Source organism: Lacerta agilis, chromosome 9 (genome assembly GCF_009819535.1).
Source record: "Lacerta agilis isolate rLacAgi1 chromosome 9, rLacAgi1.pri, whole genome shotgun sequence".
Taxonomy (NCBI): domain Eukaryota; kingdom Metazoa; phylum Chordata; class Lepidosauria; order Squamata; family Lacertidae; genus Lacerta; species Lacerta agilis.
In genome coordinates, this window is record NC_046320.1 from 50422265 (window position 1) to 50446126 (window position 23862).

The 23862-nt window shown below is 47.9% G+C and overlaps 1 protein-coding gene and 1 long non-coding RNA gene across 8 annotated transcripts in view; both read left to right on the forward strand.

Moving 5' to 3' along the window:
* The window catches only part of PITX2 (paired like homeodomain 2), a 34458-nt gene extending 18721 nt beyond the window's left edge, over window positions 1–15737 (forward strand). For 5 of the 7 annotated variants that reach the window (XM_033160185.1, XM_033160187.1, XM_033160186.1 and 2 more), the window contains 2 exons: window positions 9830–10035; window positions 14232–15737. In XM_033160185.1, coding sequence (XP_033016076.1) covers window positions 9830–10035; window positions 14232–14795 — 770 coding nt within the window. In that variant the 3' untranslated portion in view covers window positions 14796–15737. Of the gene's footprint in view, window positions 1–3614; window positions 4465–6489; window positions 7406–9829; window positions 10036–14231 lie in introns of those variants that run through there. The other 2 variants (XM_033160190.1, XM_033160184.1) reach the window with 2 other exon arrangements.
* Window positions 15738–18005: 2268 nt separating this feature from the next.
* Window positions 18006–19361, forward strand: LOC117053035. The gene is made up of 2 exons (XR_004427343.1): window positions 18006–18111; window positions 19301–19361. It is a non-coding gene; the product is annotated as an uncharacterized LOC117053035 (long non-coding RNA).
* Window positions 19362–23862: the final 4501 nt, after the last annotated feature.

Here is a 23862-nt window from a genome sequence, read left to right on the forward strand (position 1 = left end):
AACCTGTTGAAGAGATGCCTGCTGCTAGTCGCGATGGCTAAATGATATCTCACTTCCAGGAAAAGACGGCTGGGAAGAACAGGGGTTAATGGAGGGCTCTGGCGCTCAGGTCCTGCTTAGGCGCTCCCTATAAAAACCCAGCTGATCGCTGAGGGATAGATAATGGTGGTCTGAGCAGGCCTTTGTTCCAACGGGGTTCCTCTTGCATCTTCTTATATCTTGATTCCATAACTCTATTCCTAATTGGTTAATCAATTAAGAACTACAACAACTCAGAATCCTGATACTGGAACCTTCGCTTACTGATTTCTGGCGATCTTCGTTCGTAAAGTATAGGGAAACCCATAGGAATTATTTCAGGACAATTCTATTGTCTATTACAGAACTCAACCCACAAACCGGTTAAGACGTAGTATTAGACTTTAAGCCGAATCAATGGAACTAATCCGGTTTAAATCCTAACACTTCAGTTTAGCTATGCATCCCTTTATGGCCAAATGCTTGCCTTACTGGAGCGTAGCTTCTGCTTCAAAATGATCGGCTGATTCTGGGGGGCTAAGTCTCTTGTATACCTGAATTTACTCTGGATTTTTTAAATTAGCTTTTTGCTTCTTTGAAACATAGGGGACGTTGTCTCTTGTGCGGTTTATTAACCACAGTCGCTTAAGAATATCATTGGTTATCACTTAGCTATGGTTATAAGTATCCTACAAAATCGAAGTGTCATTGAAATATCACTGAAAGTATGAGATTTGTTTCCAAGAAACAACGTGGTTCCCAAAATGTAGCGCTTGGAAGAGGGTGCGAGACAGACCCCTTGATTATCAACCGGTGGTGAGGGAATATTTAATTTAATAAGGCAAAGATTGTCACCAGATGAAGAGGTGAGATCTAAACAGACTCGCGTTTCGAGTTCAACGTTTGAATGGTCATTTACATGGATGCATTGATGGCTGGATGTGAGTCTTCGCTAGCCACAAAGCAAGGAACGCACCCTGGTTTCCCTAAATTTATTTAAAACTGTCAGCGTTGTACTTGGCAAGAAGCAGTCATTTCCTTCTTGCTGTTAAAGAGTCAAGGATTCAGTCGGCGATAACAGGCGATGATGAAGGCGGGTTGGAACAGTAGAAACGAGGGTAAACTTATAGAACTGGATGGATCATTTGCTAAGCGCAACGTGTAACTGCTGGACATTGTTGCATCCAAGGCCACAAGATGTTCCTACTTTAAAGAAACCCACCCTATATTTGTTGACTCAAAAGGGTAAGAATGTATAGGATTGCAGCCGACGCAACGGCCATCGGGAAATTATCCTGAACTCTGCTCATTGCCAGGAATGGGACTTGAGCAATGTCTGATGGGTCTTGTGCAAGAAAGTCCTAGTTTATGGGGGGGGTGGTAGAGCAAGAAAACGCCCCCTTGTTCCTGCCTTAGGTTGCAATCTCACGCACATTCACCAGGAAATACGTTCTAGCGAATATTGGACTGCCTCCCCCGTCCCCGCCTTCACGTCCTGCTTAGGAATAGAGCGATAAACAACTCAAGAGTGCAAGGAATGGTGTGGGACTCGGGAGAAGGCAGATTTTGTTGGGTTGGTCGGATGAACAAAGCAGTTTAATAAATCAGAACAGCTTCTCTGTTTCTAGCGTAAGAGTGGTCTCCTTTCTTTTTCCAAAACCAAAGGCTGGCTTTGGCCAGTCTGAACCACAAAACAAAACTCTGCCGACCGACAGGCCCTGAACTAGCATTGGATAAAAGGAAAGTGGCGCCACACACCTCTCGCGAAAAACACACTTTTCTGTCCAAGAAACCTTCCCTACGGAAGATGATGCCAGCACGATGTCCCCTATGAGCACCTGCAGTCAGATCTTGTCCTGATTCCTTATCTAGAGAGAGCGGCCCACAAGTTGTAGTGATGGCCACCAGCTTGGATAGCTTTAAACGGCTATTAATTCATATAGGATAAAGTTGTCAGTGGCTATGAGCCACAATGGTCATCTTCTGTCTCCTCTGTCGGAGGCAGGATGGTTGTGAATATCAGCTGCTGGGAACGTCCTGTTGCGCTCAGGTCCTGCTTGCAGACTTCCAGCAGGCATCTGGTTGGCCAGAACAAGCTACCCTACTAGATGGGCCAGTGGCCTGATCCACCAGGGATTTTCTCATATTCCTTTTGGAGGTACCACTTTAGATCTTGTCCACAGCTGGGGATGGACCACCATGCCTTAGTGGCAGTCCCGTGAAGGAAGTCCCAGGTTTCAGGTAGCATGTGGTGTGAAACCCCGAAACCCTAGAAAGTAAACAGTGCTGGACTGGATGGAGCAATGATCTGACTCAGCATAAGACATCTTTGTTTGCGGCTATGACAGGTACATTCTCGGCGAGGGTAATTCACCTTGGTCGGTGGGTGGTTTGTGAGTCATGCAAACGCTATGAAATTTTTGCATTTTTGTCATATTATATTTTGTTTCTGTTTAATATTGTTACTTATGAATTCCCTATCGATTCACCCCTCCCCCATTTATTTTCTCGGTCTTTTCCAGAACACACACACCCAAGGCTTTTGAGTAGAGCTAGCATCTAGCGCCTAGCATGGGAGAATCTCCCAGATAAGTTCCGGAGGAGGTGCATCCCTAACTATCCCAGCAAGACGAAACCTGGGCAGTTTTCATTTAGGGAAACGCCCAGATAGTCACACACCAGCCCGCATGTTCCTTGCAATCTGCCTAGGTCTCATTCTGTAGTTTACTTATCAGAACAGCTAATCCCGCTTTGACCCATTTTAAACACATTGACTTGGAAGTTCCCATTGATTGCACTTGAAGGTTCTTGGAAGGCAGTTCCATCGAAATCAATGGGATTTGCTTCCTAACAATTCTGTTTAGGTTTGGGTTGTTTTTTATGCGGCTAATCATTGTCTTCTACATTACACAAAAATACACGCACTTCTCTTTGCTTTAGCTCCGAGCACACAAATTCTCCTCTGACCTCCCTTACCAAGCAAAGGTGTTTAGGGCGGTATACGAAATTGCAACGGGTAAAAAAGATACCCCTTCACCCAAACCAAACACCTGAGCATATCCTAATCGCCATCCTATATAAGGTCCATTAGCCAAACTCTTCTCTTGCGTTTTTGTATCTTTATGATTTCTGGAGTCCAGGAGCAAGGTGCATATTTTTTGCTTGCTTAAAACGCGGGTGAATGGTTCCTTAACGCATTTTTTAACTGCGCATCTACATACAGAAGCTATTTTCGGGTTAAGAGGCTGCAGTCCTATAGCAACTCTTCCTGAGAGTAAGCCCCACTTACTGACAGATAGACGTGGATAGCATACTGCACTTGAAATGGATCTTGTCGAGAGGGGAATGAGGGGCAGTAATCCGCTTTAGGGGGGTAGCATTCCGAATTTCTTGAAACGGGATCAAAGTGCTGATCTTGTCTATATGGGAACAGACATTCCAGGCCATCCTCCATTTCCTTCCCCTCTTCCCCCCAATCCCGTCCAGCTTGCTTTGCAGCGAAGGTGAAGGAAGCTTCCGCCCTGTCTCCAAGGTTGGGTCTCGCGTTCCCATCCTCGCTCGCCGCGCCTGGAGTGGCTGGTTGCCTCCTGCAACGGCTTCCATTGATTCAGAAGGGCCTCAGGGGATTTACGTGGAGTGTGAACCCCCCAGTCGCCCCCGGGAGGTTAAGCAGAAACCGGGATATGATTAGTAAACAAATTGTGCAGAAAGGCGCTGGATTCTTATTGACTTACTTATAGGTCATCTGCTGCCGGTGCTGTGGGAAAAACTATTTACTTTACACATATACTTTATGATCTTGGGGGAATTAGAGGAAATTCAATAAGAAAACGGCTAGAATCGTTTAAAAACCCCTATTTAAAAGACTTAAGGAAATTAGAGTCTTATCAGATTAAAATCCACTACAAATGTAAGAATATTGTCTCCATCGAAACGCAGTGGGGTCTAAGGAAAGCGGTGGAGGGGAGAGACAGAGAGGGAGCGCCTTTGTCAAATCGCAGGGATAAACCACGTCATTTAAACACCGGGATAATGAGCAGAATGTAAATTAATTTGACCTTCTTTACCAACAGACTGCTAAAACAATATGCAGACTAGTTTAGCGGTCTCGAAGCGAAATGAGGAGGGATGAGATGCAGGCAGAGAATCCAGAGGACCACCATTATTCTGGAGGAGGGTGGTGGTGATATTGGGGGTGGTTTGCAGAGTCCCCCTCTCAGCCAAGCTGGGTGCTTTTTATCTCCACAACTTGGAGAATGAAGGCATTTGGACCAACTGCGCCTAGCTTGCCCAAAAGCCTTCTGAGATGAGCTAAGGCGGGTTTTAGCGATACCATAAGGAAGCTTCAACCTCGCCGTGGCTCTCAGGAAAATTAAACCATGGCAAAGGAGTACTTCTACTCGGGAGTAATCAGAGTTGATAACTGCGAATGTGGAGTCAAGAGAGGTAGTTATTCCGTATTAACGTACGTGGGAGCGCAGGACTGTGATCTGTTGTATGTATGCAGTGCTTAGATGAATCTTGGGGCTAGGGAGAAATTTGGCAAGGTGCCTAACACTGAGGGATCCACTAGATCGGATGTTTTTTCTATCACCACCTAACTATTTGGGCTTTGGTGTTAATTCTCTCTTCCTGTGTCGGTACAACAGCCTCCGTCCTCTCTCGGGAGTCTCTAATCTAAACGGGCATTCTGGCCAAGCAAAGGATCCCCCAGCAGGGTTAACAAAAACTCTCTCAACGATTCTGTTTTCGTTCCCGGCAAAGATCGTACTATATTGTCACAGTCTAAAGAAACCAAACCCGAAGAATATTAGCAAACCCCACATGCAGAGCGCGATAGGAAGCTCTCATAAGGGCATTGTTTGTACTGAATTGTCTTAATTAACCTAACTTTCTTTCTCGCTCTAATACACATAGATGGATGAACATACGTATATTCTTGTGCGTAAGAATGTATCAAAGTCCTTTTATCGTCATGGCAAAAATGTGACATTGTGCGTGTGGGGAAAATAAGTCCGGGAGAGAGAAGGAATGGAAGTTTTCCTTATTGGGGATGCGATAGTAAAGAACGAATTCTGAAGACATTTGTTGGGAAGGGGCTCCCATGGTTTTAAATAACGCTTACCTGGGGTTACGTTCTAAAGGAATCCTTCGTGAGACTTGTGGTGGGGTTGTGTTAGTGCCTGAAATCAGAGTTTAAACAAGGATCAAATTTAACCTAGCATATCGATCGTATAGTCTATTTATATGGTTTTTACTTAATATAATTTACATTGTTATATATGGGTTCCTCTTCCCCTGTCGCCCCCCCCCATAGCTTTTGGAGAAAGGTATGGATGACATTATATTGGCATATTAAAATAACCGGAGGATAAATTAATTTGGGGGGTTATTTTAACTGAAAATAAAGAAAATGATGGGACTGACCGCGCAATGTTATTGCACGTTTATTCCAAAGCAAACCTTTTGGACTTCCCACGGGACTTTCCCCCAACTTTCCCCCAATAATTGGTTTACAAATTAATATGTTTAGGGCTGAGTTACAAAATATGAAATTAATATGTTTTGGCCTGAGCTCCAAAATATGAAATAGAAATATGGTTTGATGGGTTCTTTGATTTAAATATAAAAAGAATTGGATTTGAATGAACATTGTGCATTCATGTGTATTTTTAAAATTACATTTATATATCGCCCTTTCAAATTCTCTGGGCAGTATATACAGACAATTGAAAAACTGGCCGTCACTCTCGATATATCTTACTTTGGACTAGTAGTAATTCACGTTTTCCCAAATTTTAAACGATCATGTTTTGTGTCAGTGAACCTGGCATATTTCCCGAGTACTTTTTCATTCGCGACGGCGAGCCGTTCAGATGCTTGCTGTCTTAAGATATGTGCTTTCCTCACGCTTCCAGCCGGCAAGTCTGCTTTTAAGGCTTGCCATTGGCTTGGTGGCGCGTTCGTTTTTTAAGATTTTCTCTTTAAAGTGCGATTTATTTTCTGAGTCGTTGAAACGAAGCTTCCGAGGCAGGAGAAAGAGCCTTCTCAATGCAGCAAAAAGCTGTCTCTCCCGGAGAGTTAAGTGTCGGTTTCCTAGTCATTTTATCAAAGTGCTCTTTGGGGCAAGTAAGAGTTGGAAAGCGTTCTGCAAATTGCAAACGCTATCAGAATAAAATTGTGTTTGGGAATAATCATAATAATATTGCCTCCATCGGAGATGACTTTCCCGGTTCTTATTTCCTAACTCCCCACTTTGCTCCCTTGCAATGCAAGCCTTTGGGAGAAGCGGCGGGGGAGGGGGGAGACAAGAGAGCAAGACTTTTAATTTAGCCCTGCCCTAAGTTTCTGATAGGATGGTCTTATTATAGCCTTCGCCGGGGCGTAGCGCCTCCTGATTGGCCGCGGCACGCGTCACTCCGAGTCTCAGCGGCGAGTCTAGGACGCGGGGGAGGCAGGAGGGAGGGCAGAGAAGGGGGCCGGGTGATATCATCGCCCCGGGAAGGCCGCCTCTGGGTTTAAGATGTTAGGCAAACAGGGAAGCTGCTGAGCTGCTCGGGGTCCGTCGCTCGCCTGGGCTGGGTAGACCGGAGCAAGGGGAGACGTGCAGCGACCGAGAGGGGCTTGCGCAGCTACGCAACGCTGACCGTCGAGGCTCCTGCTCTTGCAGCAGCAGCCCACGCCTTGGATCTAATACAGTCGACCTGCGCCTGTCACTCTGGCCCGTCTGTTGGCAGCCTGGTGATTTATTCATGGTCGGCGCGGTCCGCCGCGGGAGTCTACGGCGGAGGGTGCCTTCGCTCTTCTTCGGGGTTTCTCCTGCTTTCGCCCGCGGAGGCTCATGCGACGGGGCGGCCGCCCGTCAGGGGACTTTGCCGGCGGGAGGAGGTGGAGGAGGAAGGCAGCGTCGGCGGGGGGCAGCAGCGTCGCCTTGAGAGCCGAGCAGGGCTGCCTGCTGCGGGAAAAGTGAGACTGACACAGTGAAATTGACAAGGAGGCGGCGGAGGAGCTTCTCCGGCCGCGTCTCCCGCGCCGAGGGCTGCGCCTCTGTCCACACACGTAGCGCGCACATCCACACCCAGTGTGCAGCCCCCAGCAGCTCGGGCTGGCTCCCGCAGCCCGATGAACTGCCTGAAAGAGCCGCTGAGACTGGAGCGGCTGGTAGCCGGGAATAAACTGTGCTGCTCCACCTCCCCTTCCTCCGCTTCCTCCACCTCCTCCTCCGCCTCTTCCTCCTCCTCCTGCCACCACCACCACCACCACCATCAGCCGGCCCTGGTCATGGCTTCAGCCCTGACCCCCGGGCAGCCGCGGTCGGCCTTGGATTCTGCCAAGCACCGGCTGGAGGTGCACACCATCTCCGACACCTCTAGCCCCGAGGCCGCAGGTAAGGGTTCTCCGCCGGCTCCACGCTGCTTCTCTTTACCTCACCACCACCTCTTTATTCTGGTTGTCAATACAGAGTCTGGGGGGATTAAACTGGTGTCCCAGTCCTGTGCTGGGGGCGCATAGTGAGGGATTAGAAGGAGAAGGGAATGGAAATATAATTGCAGATGGCACTGCTTTATAGCTAGATTCTGGGAGACATTCGGTTTCTCGTTTTCTGTCGGGAAACAGCGGGTGCGCGGGGAGTAGAAGAGTTGCACACACGCCCGGCAAATCCAGGCATTTGCCACCGAGAGATAGAAACCTAGCAGTAAAGGCAGCAGAACCCGGGCTTGTAACTGGAATGCAGTCTCCGTCGTGATTTAGCCAGACCATCTCAGTAAAAGAGCGGTGATTGACCCTGTCACTCTGAAATGTATTTAAAAACAAACAAGCGGGCCCCCCATATAACAGCACTTATTGCATCTAGGACAAATGTAGTCGAAGCTCTAGGTGAAATATAATTCCAATAAAGGTACTGTATAGGAACCCTGTAAGATCCTGGGGGAGAAGAGAGCTCAGATTTGCCCATGGTGGTTTCCTTCCAGTGAGTCTTATTGAATGCAGTTGGATTGAATTCCGATGAAATATGCGTAGGATCGTGCCGTCAAACGATCCTTTGCACGCTTGCTTGGGAGTAAGTTCGTCTCGAATCAATGGGAGTTACTTCCGAGTAAACGTGCATGGGCTGTTAAACTGCTTCTTCAGGGGAGCACTTCAACCAGTCAGTCCTAGCTGAATACACTGGGACTTGCTTCTGAGTAAGCGTGTTTAGGATTGGGGCTGCTTGATTGCAATCCGAAGTACACCTACCTAGGACAGTTCCGTTGAACTGAGTGGAGCCTGGAGGATCGGCTACTTCGATTCAAGTGTTTCGGCTTGACTGAGGATGCAATGACATATATCTTCATCCAACCCGATCCTACCCATTGTTACTCGGAAGTAAACATGTCCGATTAAAATAAATGATATTTGCCTTAATGAAAACATGCCCAGGAATTGCAGTCATATGTGCTATAGAGACTCCAACTATCAGCATGAGCGAGAATACATCAGCATGAGCGAGAATCTTCATTGGACTTAATGGGGGCCATCCCAACAACTTTGAGATAAACACATTTACTTCTGAAAATATGTTCCATTTTTAAAGACTCTTCACACTCTCATTAACTTCAATGGGTGGTATTAAACTCAGATTTACTGCGAGCAGACTCGCTTTAATGAATTATCATGCCTTTGTTTGTGCCATTGAGTTCAATAGATCTACTCAGAGTAAAACTTGGCAGAATACCATGCAATGTAAGTGGAAGTTAGACCGACTCACCGCTTTAGGACACATTATTGTAGCATAATTTCTGGATGCTCGATCCGTGAATGAGCACCAGAATGGTCTTGTCTGGATATAGGAGAACGATGTAGCATAGTACACAGTATTGCTGCAATCTTTGTAGGTATTTCCGAGGAGAGCCTCAGTAAATGTAGAGCCGTGTTCGATTTTAAAGATGTACGTGTGCACACAGCTGTATGCAATATACACGAAGTCTGCAGCTGCACAGCGTGTACTGTCAGTGCAGAGGTATTTATACCTGTTACATATAACGAATGCATCTAGGTGTAACGCTCAATTGGAATTAATTTAGGGCAATCCTGAATCACAGTCCCGTACTTCTTGTGGTGTTAGGGGGGAAAGCTTTCCGTGACATCACGGAAGGACTTCCGTGTGCGTAAGAAGGTGGCCTTCAGATTTGCTGTATTAATCTCGTATTGGTGCACACTTTTAAAAGGAAGCACTTGGATTAAAGTCGATCTACATTCTAAAACCTAACTCCTGGATTATAAGTGCCAACGTTTTCAATAGCGCTGGAGGACACAGCCTGACTTTTCAGTCCGAAGCACAGTTACTTTTCAATTGATGGCCTTCGGTTTTCCTGTTTATATGGTGTGTGTGTGTTTCATTCGGATCCTAAGCGCGTTTATTTCAGCGCAAACCTCATTGATTCCAAAGAAACTACTTCCCTAGCCTTTATTCGTATTACAGTTTTAGGAGAGCAGCTTTTGGATTGGGCTTGTTCACCCCTCGATCTTTAAATAAAATAAAATCTATGGAAGTAGATACTCTGCGTTCCGATTAGGCCGACTCGCGTCAAAACAAGTGCGCTTAGAACCGCATGTTTCTCTGCTGGTTCACAACGACCCGTCCCCCCACGGCTACTCCGGCTCAACCGCCTTGGGAAGAGCGCCGACTGCGGGCCGCGGACCGGTTCAGCGAGGCCGCGGAGCGCTTGGGATGATCCCCTTCTCCCTCCGCCCGCCCTTTTTCTCCCCGCCCCCCGATTCCCAATCCGCGCCAGCCAGTGTTGACCCGCGACTGCCTTTTCCTTTGCAGAAAAAGACAAAAGCCAGCCCAGCAAGAATGAGGACGCGGGCGCCGAGGATCCGTCCAAGAAGAAGCGGCAGCGGCGGCAGCGGACGCACTTCACCAGCCAGCAGCTCCAGGAGCTAGAGGCCACTTTCCAAAGGAACCGCTACCCGGACATGTCGACTCGGGAGGAGATCGCCGTCTGGACCAACCTCACCGAGGCCAGAGTCAGGGTAAGGGGAACCCCGAGAGATCTGCTTTGTTCTCTGTGTGTGAATATGGGTGTGTTGGGGCCCCTTGGAAGAGGCAGCAGCCGAGGCGAATGAACCTGAGCAGCTTGGCTGGCGCAGAGTAGGCGCCGCTTTCGATTTGGCCTGCCTTTCGAGGCGGGCTTTGGCCCCGGCGCAGCGCCTCTCTGCTTCCCTCTCAGGCCGAGGCAGGTTGCCATCTTCTCCGAATATGATGGATGGCTGTGCGGCGTGTTCTGAACTGGATGTGTACTTTATGGGAAGCGTCGCCAAGAAAGCTTCCCGGGGCAGGCTCCGACGTGTGTGCAGCAGCCCGAGATGCGCAACACACGAGGCCTCTGACTCCATCGAAGGCACCCAAAACTTGCCCTTCCTTGCATTCTTCTTTCTCTCTCCCCACCGCCCGCCCGCCTACCCCAAGCACCCTCAGGTTTCACAACAACGGTGGCTTTCTCCCCACCCACGCCACCCTTTTCTTGCCAAGATTGATGGATCGATCAGAGTGCTAAGCCTAAAACGCAGCAGAATCGTACAATCCCGTCTCCGGGAAATCAAGGGGGGGGGAACCCAGGTCACAGTACCAAGTTTGTCTATATGGAAGAAAGTCCCATGAAAAGGGAAGCAGTGCTGCTGTCCTCGTACAAGCTTCGCTCTGTAGCAATAGTAAGTTGCAACTCGGTGGGCCTTTAAAACTTTTCGAGTTTGGCATATCCCCCTCCTAACCAGGTTGCAAAGAGCTTTAGAATTGGGCTGTTGCAATTCGTGGCTCAATTACTTTTGAGTAATCCAGTTAGGATTGCTATGAGGTCAGGAGATTTGAGGATTAAAGAAAGTCCCAGCGCAATCAATGAAATTACAGGTAGGAGCGGGGATGTTCAGTTTGTTGCGTACTCTCTTTAAAAAAACAAATACTGTAAATACATAAAACAGAAAATAAAGCCTCCTCCTTCTCAAATGTAAACCATGTTTGTTTTGGTTAGAAGTGTGGAAGCCTTCCCAAACAAATGTTAAGTGGAATAATGACATTTGTAGTCAACAAGACTTACTCCCAAGAAAGTGTGTAGGGAATCAGAGTTTTTAAGAAATAAAAACCGCCTAAGTTAGTTTAGGTCCCGTTCATATCTCTTTTTCTTATTCCCAAGTAAATGCGTTCAGGACTTTGGTGTAAACCTCGCAAAAATAATAATGCTTACATATATATATATACTACAATTTAAATTGGGGTCTTGGGTTAGACCAATGCGAAATGCGAGGAATCAGTTTTTGCTACAATGCTTTGGAAAGAAACAAATCCCAGAGATTTTAATTAAAAAATATGGGAGTCTGTAGAGTTTGGGCTCAGCTGCTTAGTGGAAATAAACAAGGAGTAATTAAAAAATAAATCTAAAGGGACACAGGAATCTGGTTGTGTTGGCTATTGACTCAATTCAGGCTGGGTGTCTGTTCAATAGCCGCGCATTTAAACGAAAATGTCTGGATTTAAGCCGATGGAGCCTTCTGCCCTATCTGCAGAGTCCTTCCCTCTCGAAAACAAAGGAGCTTAATTTTATTGAAATCCGCCGCTCTTACTTCTAAGCAAGTAAGCGCACCCGCGACTTCGTGACATTTTGGTTAGGCCTAATTAAGGTTTTTACCATACCGTGGCTTTGAGATTTATTGATTTTTTTGTAATAAATCAACAAGGCTACCTACAGGGTGTGTGGGTGTTCTAAGTAACTGAGCGGGCAAAGCAGTTGGGTTTAGTGGGGTTTGCAATTCTCTAAAAACCGTGGTTTTACTGGGGAAGAACTTGCAGTGGCCTGCTCCCCAGTGAGGATGCATAGGAGAGCAGTCTCTTAAGAGGGCGGGATGCAACTAGGTCAGTTTATGTAGAAATGCGATTGTAGAAAAACCGGCTCTGTTTCTGTAAGAAGCTTGCGCCTTTGTGTTGGGGGGCCGGGGAGTGTCAGCTTGCCCTCAAGTCCCTCCCGCAAATGTGTTGGCCTGTAACATTTTAAAAATATGACTTTGAAAACGCTGGCAGTGGAGAGGTGAACAGCTCTCCTCCCCCATTTGCAGGTTTATTTCCCCCCACTTCTTTGAAACCTGGAGACGGCCATGCATGTACTTTGGGGAATGTAGCGTGTTATGTTTGGGGGAAAGTGCTGGTATTCGCGGGCGCTGGGTATTGGGTTTTATTAGGCGTCTGCGAGCGAACGGTGCAGTCGAAAGGGAGATTTGCAACCGTAAAACACGGGCTGTGTAAACAGAACGGGAAGAGCCCCGCGACGGTTCGAATCCACATAATAACTTTGCAGGCGGCCGACTGGCAAATCAGGCGGCGGGATGTGGATTGGAGCGAGACACACACGCCTTCGCCATTGTCTGCGCGGCGGAGGCTGTTGCCCTTTAGCACGTAGTGAAAAGGGCAACTTTGCCAAACGAGCAGAGGACAAGATGGGGCGGACGTGGTTTGGCTTTACTGGCGATTAGCACATGAAAGGGACTGGTCCCTTTAACAAGCTGTTGAGGTAAAGATTTATGACGGGTTGCCCAGTTATTTTTATTTCAAAAATATTATTTTTGTTACTACGTCTTGTTTCTAGAAAGGAGATATCGATGGGATTAAAATGCATTCTGTTCCTCAGTTTGGGAAAGAGGGCTGAGGTTGTTAAAAGTTGGATTCTCCTCGGTGCAACAGTGTTTTTTTTCTTTGTCGGAAATCGAGGAAGGGGGGAACTGAAGGGTGGAGGAGGGGGAAGGAGCCCATCCCCTTTGTTCGCGATCTCCCTGAACAACAAAATGAATGGAGTGCGAACCGAATGAAAGATTCCACCAACAAGCGAGGAGAAACCAAAGTGGCAGATAGATAATATATAGGACGTTTCCTTGGCCGGGTGTCAAAGCCTATGATGAATGACACGAGCATTTGCACTATAAGAGATTTTTTGTCATATATAGGTGGATATATTCAAAAGCAGCTTCAGCCAGGGCCCCCAGTTAGGCGTTTTTCGTCCCTCTGAAAGGAATGAGGCCGGCACTCCAAGTAGAAACAACGGGGATCTTTTGCGTAGATCCAGTGCATGCGGGATCCAATATGCTCCCACCGCCACTGTAAACTGCTTTATCAGACTGTAAAACGTGCTAAGAAAGAACCGGGGGGGGGGGGCAATGCTCTTAAGACCGGCTTATGCTTCGGTTTCTGGTGCCCCAGCCTTAGCAGATTTACTCGGGAGTTAGTATCGCCGATTTAAGTGGTATCCCAAGCAAGAATGTAGACCTGAGGACAATGCGCACGTATCCTGGGCGCATGTCCCTCTGAGGGGCTCTGGGTTCCAGCCCTAGACCCCGATGCGATGCACGTTGACGGAAAATAAGTGGCATCGAGAGTCAATAGAGATGATTCCCAAATCAATAAACTTGGACTGGCAGCCACAAGGTCGGCCCCTATACGTGTTTTCTGGGAACTGGGAAGCAATTCCCAATGACTTCCAACTAATCTCTGTAAGACTACAGAAGGATCCATAGGATCGTAAACGAGGCTCCAATGATTTGCAGTGGCAGCATCAGGAAGGGGAAAAAACATGGGGCGGGGCAGGTTGAGACATAAGTGCATTTTGTGGGGTGCTTCCTCCCCCATGTTAGATTTCTGGAAGATAAACAAAGGCATCTTCTGCAGGCTCCCATCCTCAACGTATTTTCTCTGCCCGAATTGCGTCTGATGGCGTTATTACATTTCAAGGCAGCAGGCTTAGAGGATTTGCAGCTTTGTTTCAAAACCGTCCCGTTTATGGTCCAGTGCGAGTTTGTACGTGGAAAGTGCTTCACGACTCCCCAGTAGTGTGTGTGTGTGTGTGTGTGTGTGTGTGTGTGTGTGGCGGGGGAGGGGTGTTAAGAGCCAACTGTGCGTGGTGGAAGGCCGCTGTGAGAACAGGACGTTAGGCTAGGTCTGATCCAGCAGGCTCTTCTTGGATTCTAGACTTCCCTCTACCCTTCATACTGTACCCCAAAGTTGCTGGAGCCCCAGGGCTCCAGGAGGAGGACATTATTGGCGTCCTCCTCAAAGTTCTGGAGATGCTTGCGCGGCGCGTGGGTCTGTTTTGCCTTCCCTACAATGACCGGATTTCTTTCCCTCCACCCATCCTTCTCCTTGTTTTGTTGCCCCCCTCTTCCCGTTCACCCGTCCCTCCACTCCATTGCAGGTTTGGTTCAAGAACCGCCGGGCCAAGTGGCGGAAACGGGAGCGGAATCAGCAGGCGGAGCTGTGCAAGAACGGCTTCGGGCCGCAGTTCAACGGGCTGATGCAGCCTTACGACGACATGTACCCGGGCTATTCCTACAACAACTGGGCCGCCAAGGGCCTGACGTCGGCGTCGCTCTCCACCAAGAGCTTCCCCTTCTTCAACTCCATGAACGTCAACCCGCTCTCGTCGCAGAGCATGTTCTCGCCGCCCAACTCCATCTCGTCCATGAGCATGTCTTCCAGCATGGTGCCCTCGGCGGTCACCGGCGTGCCCGGCTCCGGCCTCAACAGCCTGAACAACTTGAACAACCTGAGCAACCCCTCCCTCAACTCGGCCGTGCCCACACCCGCCTGCCCGTACGCCCCGCCGACCCCTCCTTACGTTTACCGGGACACGTGTAACTCTAGCCTGGCGAGCCTGAGACTCAAAGCCAAGCAGCACTCCAGCTTCGGCTACGCTAGCGTCCAGAACCCGGCCTCCAATCTGAGCGCCTGCCAGTACGCCGTGGACAGGCCCGTGTGAGAGAGAGACAGGAAGGCCTGCCGCCTTTCGTCTCTTGTTTTGTTGTTGTTGTGGTTGCGTTCAGAAAACAAACAACTCCCCCCCACCCATTTAAAACAAACAAACCCAGAGACACAGGAACAAGCAGGCGCACAATTCTGAATGGACGAGGGAGGAGGCCTCGCTTCCGCAATCAAAGGACTTGAACGTTCGAATCCAAAGTAAATGGGCACTAATGGAACGGGAGATGGAAACAGCGGAGTGACTTCGGAATTGATACAAAATATAAACCAGAAAGAGAAGGGTTAGGGAGAGGCACAAGAGAAACCACTGAAACTAGCGAGTCCCTTTGTTTTCAAAGGATATTCTCCTGCTACCTTTCACTGAAGAAAAAAAAGTATTTCCAACATCCACAAGGACATATATTATAAATATATATAAAATACGGACAAACGTTTGAATCGCTATACTATGACATTTTAATGTTCCTATAAGCTTGTTATTTTTTATGTTTAGCATTGTTAACATTAAAATAAAAAAAATGACGGGAAAGGATGTATATATATCGAAATGTCAAATTAATTTTATAAAAGCAGTAGTCTTAGTAAATATCCACAGTGTTTTTAAAAGTTAGGCTTTAAAATAAAGCATGTTACACAAGACATTAGGGATTTCTTTTCTTTTTTCTTTTTTCCGCTTGCGAGCAAGGGAATGTATATACTAAATGCGAGACTGTATGTTCTAACATATTATTAATTATTATTATTAAAAAAAAGAAGAAGAAGAAGTCCCATTGTGTGAATATCAGTTTTAGAATAGTACCTCTGGTGGATGCAATGGCGACGCTGAAACTGCAATGTAAACATACCCTGTGTATAACATTTCGTATAATAGTGTTTTCCTTTTCTGACAACATGGAAAAAAAATGTGTTTTCTTCATGGGAGTAAAATATACTGCATACAGTTTTGTCTGGATTTTTTTTTTTAGCTGTGCACAGGATTGCAGCCCAAATATGTCGATGGAGGGGTAAAGAGGTAGGAAGGGGGTGGGGAGTTCAATCTCTACAAGGGTTGTCCCCATAAGGTGACCACTCTCCTCCAAGGAGTTGGGTTCTGCTGTTACTTGCCCTAACCTAACTGCCCTAATCGAACGCGACCCACCTCTGTTCAGAGTCCTGTTGACTAAGGAACATACCGTAGGTGGCTGCGAAGACTGAGACAGACATTGTCTCTGCCTCCCTCAGCGCCAGTACTGGCCTGCAACTGCTCTTCAGAGCTTCTCCTGGAGAGTTGTAAACGATGCTCTTAATCCAAGTGAAATCACTGGGACTTAAACTTGTTTAACTTTGCCTTATTTGTGCCGAATAATAAACAACTGATCAATAAACACGGCCAGGTATCTTCTTATCTCTCTCTCCATTGTCTGCTCCTACCTCTCTCTCTCTCTCATCTGTCCTTTCTGAGGGTTAAAAAAAAAAAACAACCCAACGGAAATTCTTCCTTAACCTGTACGGATCGCCCCCCCCCCTCCAGGAGAAGCAGAGCCTGCTGTGTCTAAAAGCGCCTCCGCGCCTTGCGTCGAGCTCCGCCGGAGGAATCCGGGAGAGGGTCGCTGGTTCTGGAGCGCCTCCTTTCAGGAGGCTTGTCCTGCAATCTGTAGCCGGGGGGAAAGGTCGCGCTCTTTGTGTTGGGGCCCGTAGAGATATTGACCCATTCATTCTCAAACTGCTTGTTCGCCAAACGATACGGGATTATAGTTTTGCAAGTCTGCGGGTGGGGGAAGCAAGTCAAGATGAATTACGGCGCGCGCCCGGAGCGGGCAGCAGCAGTAGAGAGGTTGAAGAGAGATGGTTTAAAAAGAGTGGAAAGGGTTCCTTAGGTGCGCATCGCAGCTGCTGGCGACCCTCTTCCACCCTCCCAATAGTTCCCCAAGTCTCTGTCTCTGTTTTCTCTCTCTCCCTCCCCCCCCCCAACCTACCAATAGGTAGAACACACAAATGCCCTTTGTTTTCTCGGTTTCAAACATAGATACCAGATAATGCGTTTTATTTATGATTGCCAGGAGCTGCACATTAACTTTTTTTCCCTTTCCGTCCCTCCCCCCTTTCTCCTTGTGGGGGGCAGGGGGCGTTACACTAGATCCCTCAAGTCTACAAAAGGCCCCCATCCCATGGAGACTGCAGAGAAGAGAGAGGTGAGGGAAGGGAAGGGAAGGGAAGGGCGAAGAGGACTCAGAAGAGCCTGTGCACCTGAATTGACTTACAGAATCAGAATCGTAGAGCTCGAAGGGACTCCAAGGGTCATCTAGTCTAACCCTCTACAATGCAGGAATCTCAACTAAAGCATCCAAGGCGACTCCAAACATATATTTGTTTTGTCTTATTCATTCAAACAGCAACTTCTTTCCAAGCAGCTCAAGGTGGAGTTCCTGGTTCTCCTTCACCTCCATTTATCCTCCCAAAGACCCTGTGAGGTAGTTACAGGTGGGTAAAGACCCTATGAGGTAGGTTAGGGTGAGAAGGTGTGACTGGCCCGAGGTCACTCTGTGAGCTTCATGGCAGCCTGGGAAAGAAGATCCAAGCACGCTTTCCACTGCACCACCACACTGGTTGACTTGGAAATTCAGTTCCACTGAAACCCAGGAAAAGTAGGGGGGTGGTAGCTAACTAAGTTTTTCTCAGAGTAGGCCAATGGCTAAATTAGTCGTATTCATTTCGATGGGTTTAATCCGAGTAAGATTTAGCTGGAGCCCACCCAAATTATCTGCCATCCTCTAAACCACACTCGGATTTTAGCATCGGATCTGATTCATGTCCCCTCCAAAAAAAGGGGTGGAGAAGGGAATGGATTCCTCTCCGTCTCCTTACTTCTTGGGAATGGGTAGTTAGAGAGAGAGAAGCCCAAGGAGTTCCTCAAAATAAGGAATTTCCTACAAGGCCCAAGGAACCCGGTTCCCTCCTTCGCGAGGGCCGAAGGACCTTCCGACATGCCAAGGTCCTTGACCCAAGGCCAGGTTTTTCAATCGATCGTCCCTCTCCTCGGGTCAACACTTCCGACCGGAGCGTGAGGAGCCTGGGCGGCATTTCTTCGTGTGCGTCTGTGCGTGCTTGTGCGCCTTTGTGTTTAAACGAATGGTAATTATTAAGCCAATTGTTCTCAACTACTACCAGCTTGCATTTGATAACAGACGGTGATCTCGCCCTTTCTTAGCCAATTGATTCCACCCATGCATTCAAAAATATTTTCGTGACCACAGACTTCGTATCTCATTTCCGGGCGGGCCGATGGACGACGAAAACCGGGTCATCTCTGGAGCTAGGAACGGAACTACTCGGAAGTAAGTTCCTTTAAATTGCTTCTGCTTTGGGAGGGGGGGAGGGGACGACCATACCGAGGAGCCTCTGCATACGTTTACTTCGAAGTAAGCCCCATTGAATCCCCAGGTAAGCTTGGCGAGAACCGCACCAGACTTATTTTCTGCTTCCACTCCCCCCCCCCCCCACTTTTGGCAGAAAGGGAAAATGCCCTCGTTCTCCACAACACCCTTTAGTTATTTCCCACCAAAAAAACACAACAGCCATCAAGCGACATTTCCCCTCCCAGGAGCCTCTGGCGTTCCTCAGCTCAGCCAGAAATAGGGGCCTATCCCAGAAAACCCCTGAATTAAATCCCTCCCCGAGAGGGAGTGGAATTTCTTCTCTTCTTTCTGCCCCGTCTAATAAGATAAAAGCCCGAGGGAAAGCGGGGGAGGGGGCTCATTTTTTTCTGAGATGGAAAATAATAATAATAATGAGATTATATTTGGAGTCGGCAGTAAATCACAGGGGGGCCTTGGACGTCCGGGGGTTGTGTTTCTGACGTTTCAAAGCAAAAAACAAAAAAACTCCACACAGAATAGCGGCCCTCCTTGGAAGGTAATACGTGGGTTTGTGTGTGTGTGTGTGTGTGTGAGAGAGAGAGAGAGAGAGAGAGAATGAGAGAGAGAGAGAGAGAGAGAGAGAGGAGAGAGATGAATATGCAAGGCTAGGAAAGAGAGCCGGCTCAAAAGAAGAAAACATCGCTTTCCCAAGTTGCAAGTCTTAAAGCCCCAAGCCATAAATTAACCGGCCGGACTTGTGGCATCTCTCTCTCTCTCTCTCTCTCTCTCTCTCTCTCTCTCTCTCTCTCTCTCTCTCTCTTGAGGACTCTATTAGAAATGCCGGCGAGAGATTCGAGCGGCTGACCCCAAAGGCGGGCGCGAGCAAACAAACAGGGCTGTCTGGCTAGGAATCCACATCGCAATCCACAAAAAAAGAAGCCCGACTCTTTCCCCCGCCCTTCCCGTCGAGGGGCGTCACTTTCCGCGCTGCTCCCCCCCCCCTCTCGCCTGGTTTCCCTGTAAAGTAGGCAGGCAGCGTTTGAAGGGAGATCTTGGCACGCCCCCCCCCCCAGCCCCGCGTGCGTGTGGAGGGACAGAAGTGGGCCTGTAAGAAGAGCGGATGTTTTGAAAGTTTTATGAATATAGACGGGCTATTGATTGCCTTCAGGAGCTCGGCTCGGCTGAACCCAGCACGTTTCGTCGGGGAAGGAATTAAATGCTGGAAGGAGAAAAAAGCCAAGAGACTTGGGCGGCTTCTTGAAGTTTCTGCAGTGGCAAACGGCGAGCGGCTGCCTATTCCTCCATCTTCCCGGGCATTCGCCTGCTCCTGACGACTGAAAGGAAGGAAGCTCGCCTCTGCTCCTTCTAGGATTACTGGATCAATAAAATAAGATCGCTATATTTTAAAGCTTTTATGTACACACACTTGGGGGAGGAGTGTTAGCTTCGTTGAACACAGGGGGCTGATCCCCGAGGAAACGTGCTTAGGATCGGGGCACACTTCAGGCATCCAAAAGCACGAAGAGAACCCAGCTTTAGGTCTCTCTTTGTCCCTCGCCGGTAAAACTGTTAGGATTACGTTCCTGGAAATACACTTCACAATTTATCGGTATTATTGTTTGCTGTTGTTTTACAGCTTCGGTTATTCGGCATTTTAACAGTCTGCACTTAACGGAAGGTACTAAAACGTCAAAATGAGCTTGAAGAGCTAACAGATAATAAAGGGAAGAAAAACCAGAGGAACAAAATCCGCGAATGCCAGGGAATTCATTTCACGAAGGACAAAACGTACTTGCAAGGATTAGGGGAGGGACGAGGAGAACTTTTCATTGGGTTGTTAAATGGATTAAAAATGTAAATTGAGCATTGCATCGCCACTAGCACGATATACACACCCACCCGCTGGGGGTTTCACCAGGCAACAACTTTAACTATATTTTATCCAGCTCTTTCGACAAGACTTCTAAACTTTGGACACGGGAAATGAAGTACGTATATAATTTCTGAATTGTTCCCAAATTGTGTTATCTCATTGACGGTCAATGAATATCGCTGAAGAAGTGTGCGCGGTTTTTGTGAGTGTTTTATTACCTTTTCACGCCAGCTTTAACGGTGCATGGCACACACAATGTCTACACACAGACATACAGGATGCATACCTTAATATCTCTCGAAATATAAATCTTAGCAGAACCCTCCCACCCCAATTTGAAAATATGTCCGGAGAAATATGTGTCCAATCTTTAATCTAATTTCTATTCACAACTGTGCAAACTGACTTTAAAACAGTGATAGTTAATATTTTAAGGGCATATGATTTGCCTTGCTAAATGTCTCGTTTGATACGCTGACTAGACAGATGTAGCTCTCAATACTCGCCCCCGGTAGGCCGGGACAGTTAATCTTCCACGAACCAGGAAAGATTTAAGCTTTTCAAGATCCGTACGAAGACTGGGCTAATTAGATTGCTGAACCTCCTCACCCTCCCACAGGGTGAGCAATAACACTTACGAACACACACGCACCATTCCTGTCCCACCAGTGAGTCTCAAAACACACACGAGAGAGAGAGAGAGAGAGAGAGAGAGAGAGGAAAGAGAGAGAGAGAGAGTCCTTAAAGTGAAAAGACACAAATCTATTTGGATCAGGGTTACCTATTCTCAGATCTGAGCCTTCTGTCGCAAGCCAATGTACTAAGTCGCGTTCAACTCGGCTGGTCTTGTTCCTAAGTAAACAGCGCAGGATCGGATTGTCCTACGCTTTTGTCTACAATGCATTTCACACGCCGGCCACTGTGTGGGATCCACCGCACAACCCCACTTCAGCCGAAGGAAGTGGACTGGTGGTTTAGCTCTGAGAGACTTGAAGCGGATGACTTGAATCGATCGACTATGAATCAGCAGTGCCCAATCATTGCAAACACTCACCTCCCCAGCCCGCAAATTAATCGTAGGCTGACAGTCACTGCCCAATGCCAATAAGTATGGCCTTTTCCTACAAAAATTGCAAACAGAGCTATATCCCACCCACCCCATCATCTTTCAATTAAATTTATTTCCAAGTTTACTGAGATAAGTCCCGCTGACCACTCGCGTAGCCGGTAGGTAATAAAGGAGGTACCAGAGAGGAAGCTACTTAGGCTAGTTGCCCTGCAGCCCAATCCTATGCTCGTTTACCTGCAGGTAAGTACCACTGAAAATCCAATTTAGTATCAAATAAGTGAACAAAGGGGGTCAGCCTCCCAGCCCTCTAGGCATGAGTGCTTACTTGGAAGAAATACTGATTTCTGTCAACTTCCTCTCAGATTCATGGGCTTGCAACTTTTAACAGTCTTACTTTGATGATGTAAGCCCCCTTAGAACTCATGGTGCTTTCCTTCAAGTTAAAGAAAAGTTAAGAATGAGGTACCACCCATGGGATCTTGGGCGGCCCCTTGCTATTAGTGCTTTTCCATGTGCATCTATTCTGCAACATGCCATTAATGCAGGAATAGTATAGTAATTATACTATACTATACTATATTATACTATACTATACTACTATTATATTATAGTATAGTAATAGTATAGGATCTTGACTGGATTGTCCATGCTCCATCCCACTGATGTCTTTGTTCTGCTATGCTTTCCCTATGTTACCAGATTATTGCGTTATAATACAGCAAAATAATAATATATAATAATAATAATTATTATTTGTACCCCGCCCATCTGCACCACTGAACAGATGTGGCATGAAAAGTTACAGAATTTCATTTAGAAGTTGTGGATATGCAACAACTGGAAACTCACCATCATGAGCACAAACCACCACAAACGGGCAATAAAAAAAAGATGTCTGGAGTGAAATCAAAGCGAGTTAAATCCAAATATTTGACTGCCACTGTGAATGGAACTGTAAGGCTGTGGGACTGAGGTAGCCAGGTGCAAAAATGGACAGGGCTCCTGCACCTGATGTAGTGATGGAGAAGAGAGACTACCAGCTGCAAGAAGCCCTTTCCTCTTTTGCATATCCCCTGCCTATGTGACATTTTGGTCCCATGGAAATAAAGGAGCAAGTATCTGAAAGGCCCTAGGGCAGAAGGTAGATTGGAGTCTTCTGGTAGTCTGTGATTTGAAGTAGAACAGCAAGGAGCAGCAACAAGAAATCATCTCTCTCCACCAAATCAGGTGGCTGAGATGAAAACAGTTGGGTGAGGAGAACCAGGAGTGGATTTTTGAGTGACAAGACTGGGAGCTCTCAGTTTTGGAAACTGATTCTGAGCACTGAGTTCCTTAATTCTAAGATTATGTTGGCCCTTCTCCTAAGCTACTGTTTTGTACCAGTGTGTAGGGACTGTAGCTTAATAGTCAGTGGATCTCTGGTGTGTGTGTGTGTGTGTGTGTGTGTGTGTGTGTGTGTGTGTGTTTAAAGTAGTCTCCACAAGCCTGAAGTCTGCCTGGCCCTGATCCCCATAAGAAAATCTATTGTGACAATTGAAACAGAAAAACTTGATGCCTACTCCCTCCCCTCTTTCTCCTCGCTATTGTTCTCCCCAGTTGCTTTGCCTTGCCAGGAGGAGACCCTTGCCCTGCATGGCCTAAAGAACATTGTCCTGTGGCCCCTTGATCATTCTTAGGCCCTCTGATGTGGTGTACAAACAAGAAGATGTTTCCTCCTGGGTTCAATTGTACAAATGATGAGCATATCACTGAGTAACCAGTAGATAGAGTCTCCTTTGGCTAACCTGAAGCCAGAGGGCAGAACAATGACCCTGTAAACCAATCAGTGATCTTCTTTATTGAAATAGGCTTTTGTAGAGTAAGTAGTGAGCTGAAGGGTGAAATGTTGAGTTTGGAGGAAGTAGGGATATTCAGGAACAATTATGGATGGAATAGGAAACACCTAAGCCATTTCTTGGGACGTGGGTGGCGCTAGGGATTTAACCACAGAGCCGAGGGCTTCCTGATCAGAAGGTCGGCAGTTTGAATCCCCGCAACGGGGTGAGCTCCCGTTGCTCAGTCCCAGCTCCTGCCAACCTAGCAGTTCAAAAGCACGAAGTGCAAGTAGATAAACAGGTACCGCTCCGGCGGGAAGGTAAACAGCATTTCCGTGTGCTGCTCTGGTTTGCCAGAAGCGGCTTAGTCATGCTGGCCACATGACCAGGAAGCTGTACACCGGCTCCCTTGGCCAGTAAAGCGAGATGAGCGCCGCAACCAGTGGTGGAGGCACCTCCCTGGGGGCGGGGCACCACGATGCATGTTGGGATGGGCTGCGCATGTGTGGAAATGCCATGCATGCACAGTCCATCGGCCCGGCACTGCTGCTCCCATGACAACCAGGCAGGCCGCAGGGCGGCGGCGGCTTGTGGGCAGCCCCATCCGTGCTGCTTTACGGACGGGGCAGCCCCATGAGCTGCTGCTCGCTAGGCGGTTCGCTTGGTCACTGCAGGAGCAGCGGCACCGACTCGGATGCACTGTGCATGCCCAGAGTTTCCGGGCATGTGTAGTGCATCCCGCCCAGCACTGCTGCTCTAGCGGCAACCGGGGGAACCGCCAGGCGAGCGGCGGCTCGTGGGGCTGCCCCAGGGTGCCGGGCAGCGGGTAGTGGTGGGAAGGGCCGCCAAGTGTCACCAACCCTCCCCTGGAACCTGGGGCGCAGTGCCCCCTACGCTCTTCCTATGCCACTGGCTGCAACCCCCGAGTTGTCCGCGACTGGACCTAACAGTCAGGGGTCCCTTTACCTTTACCG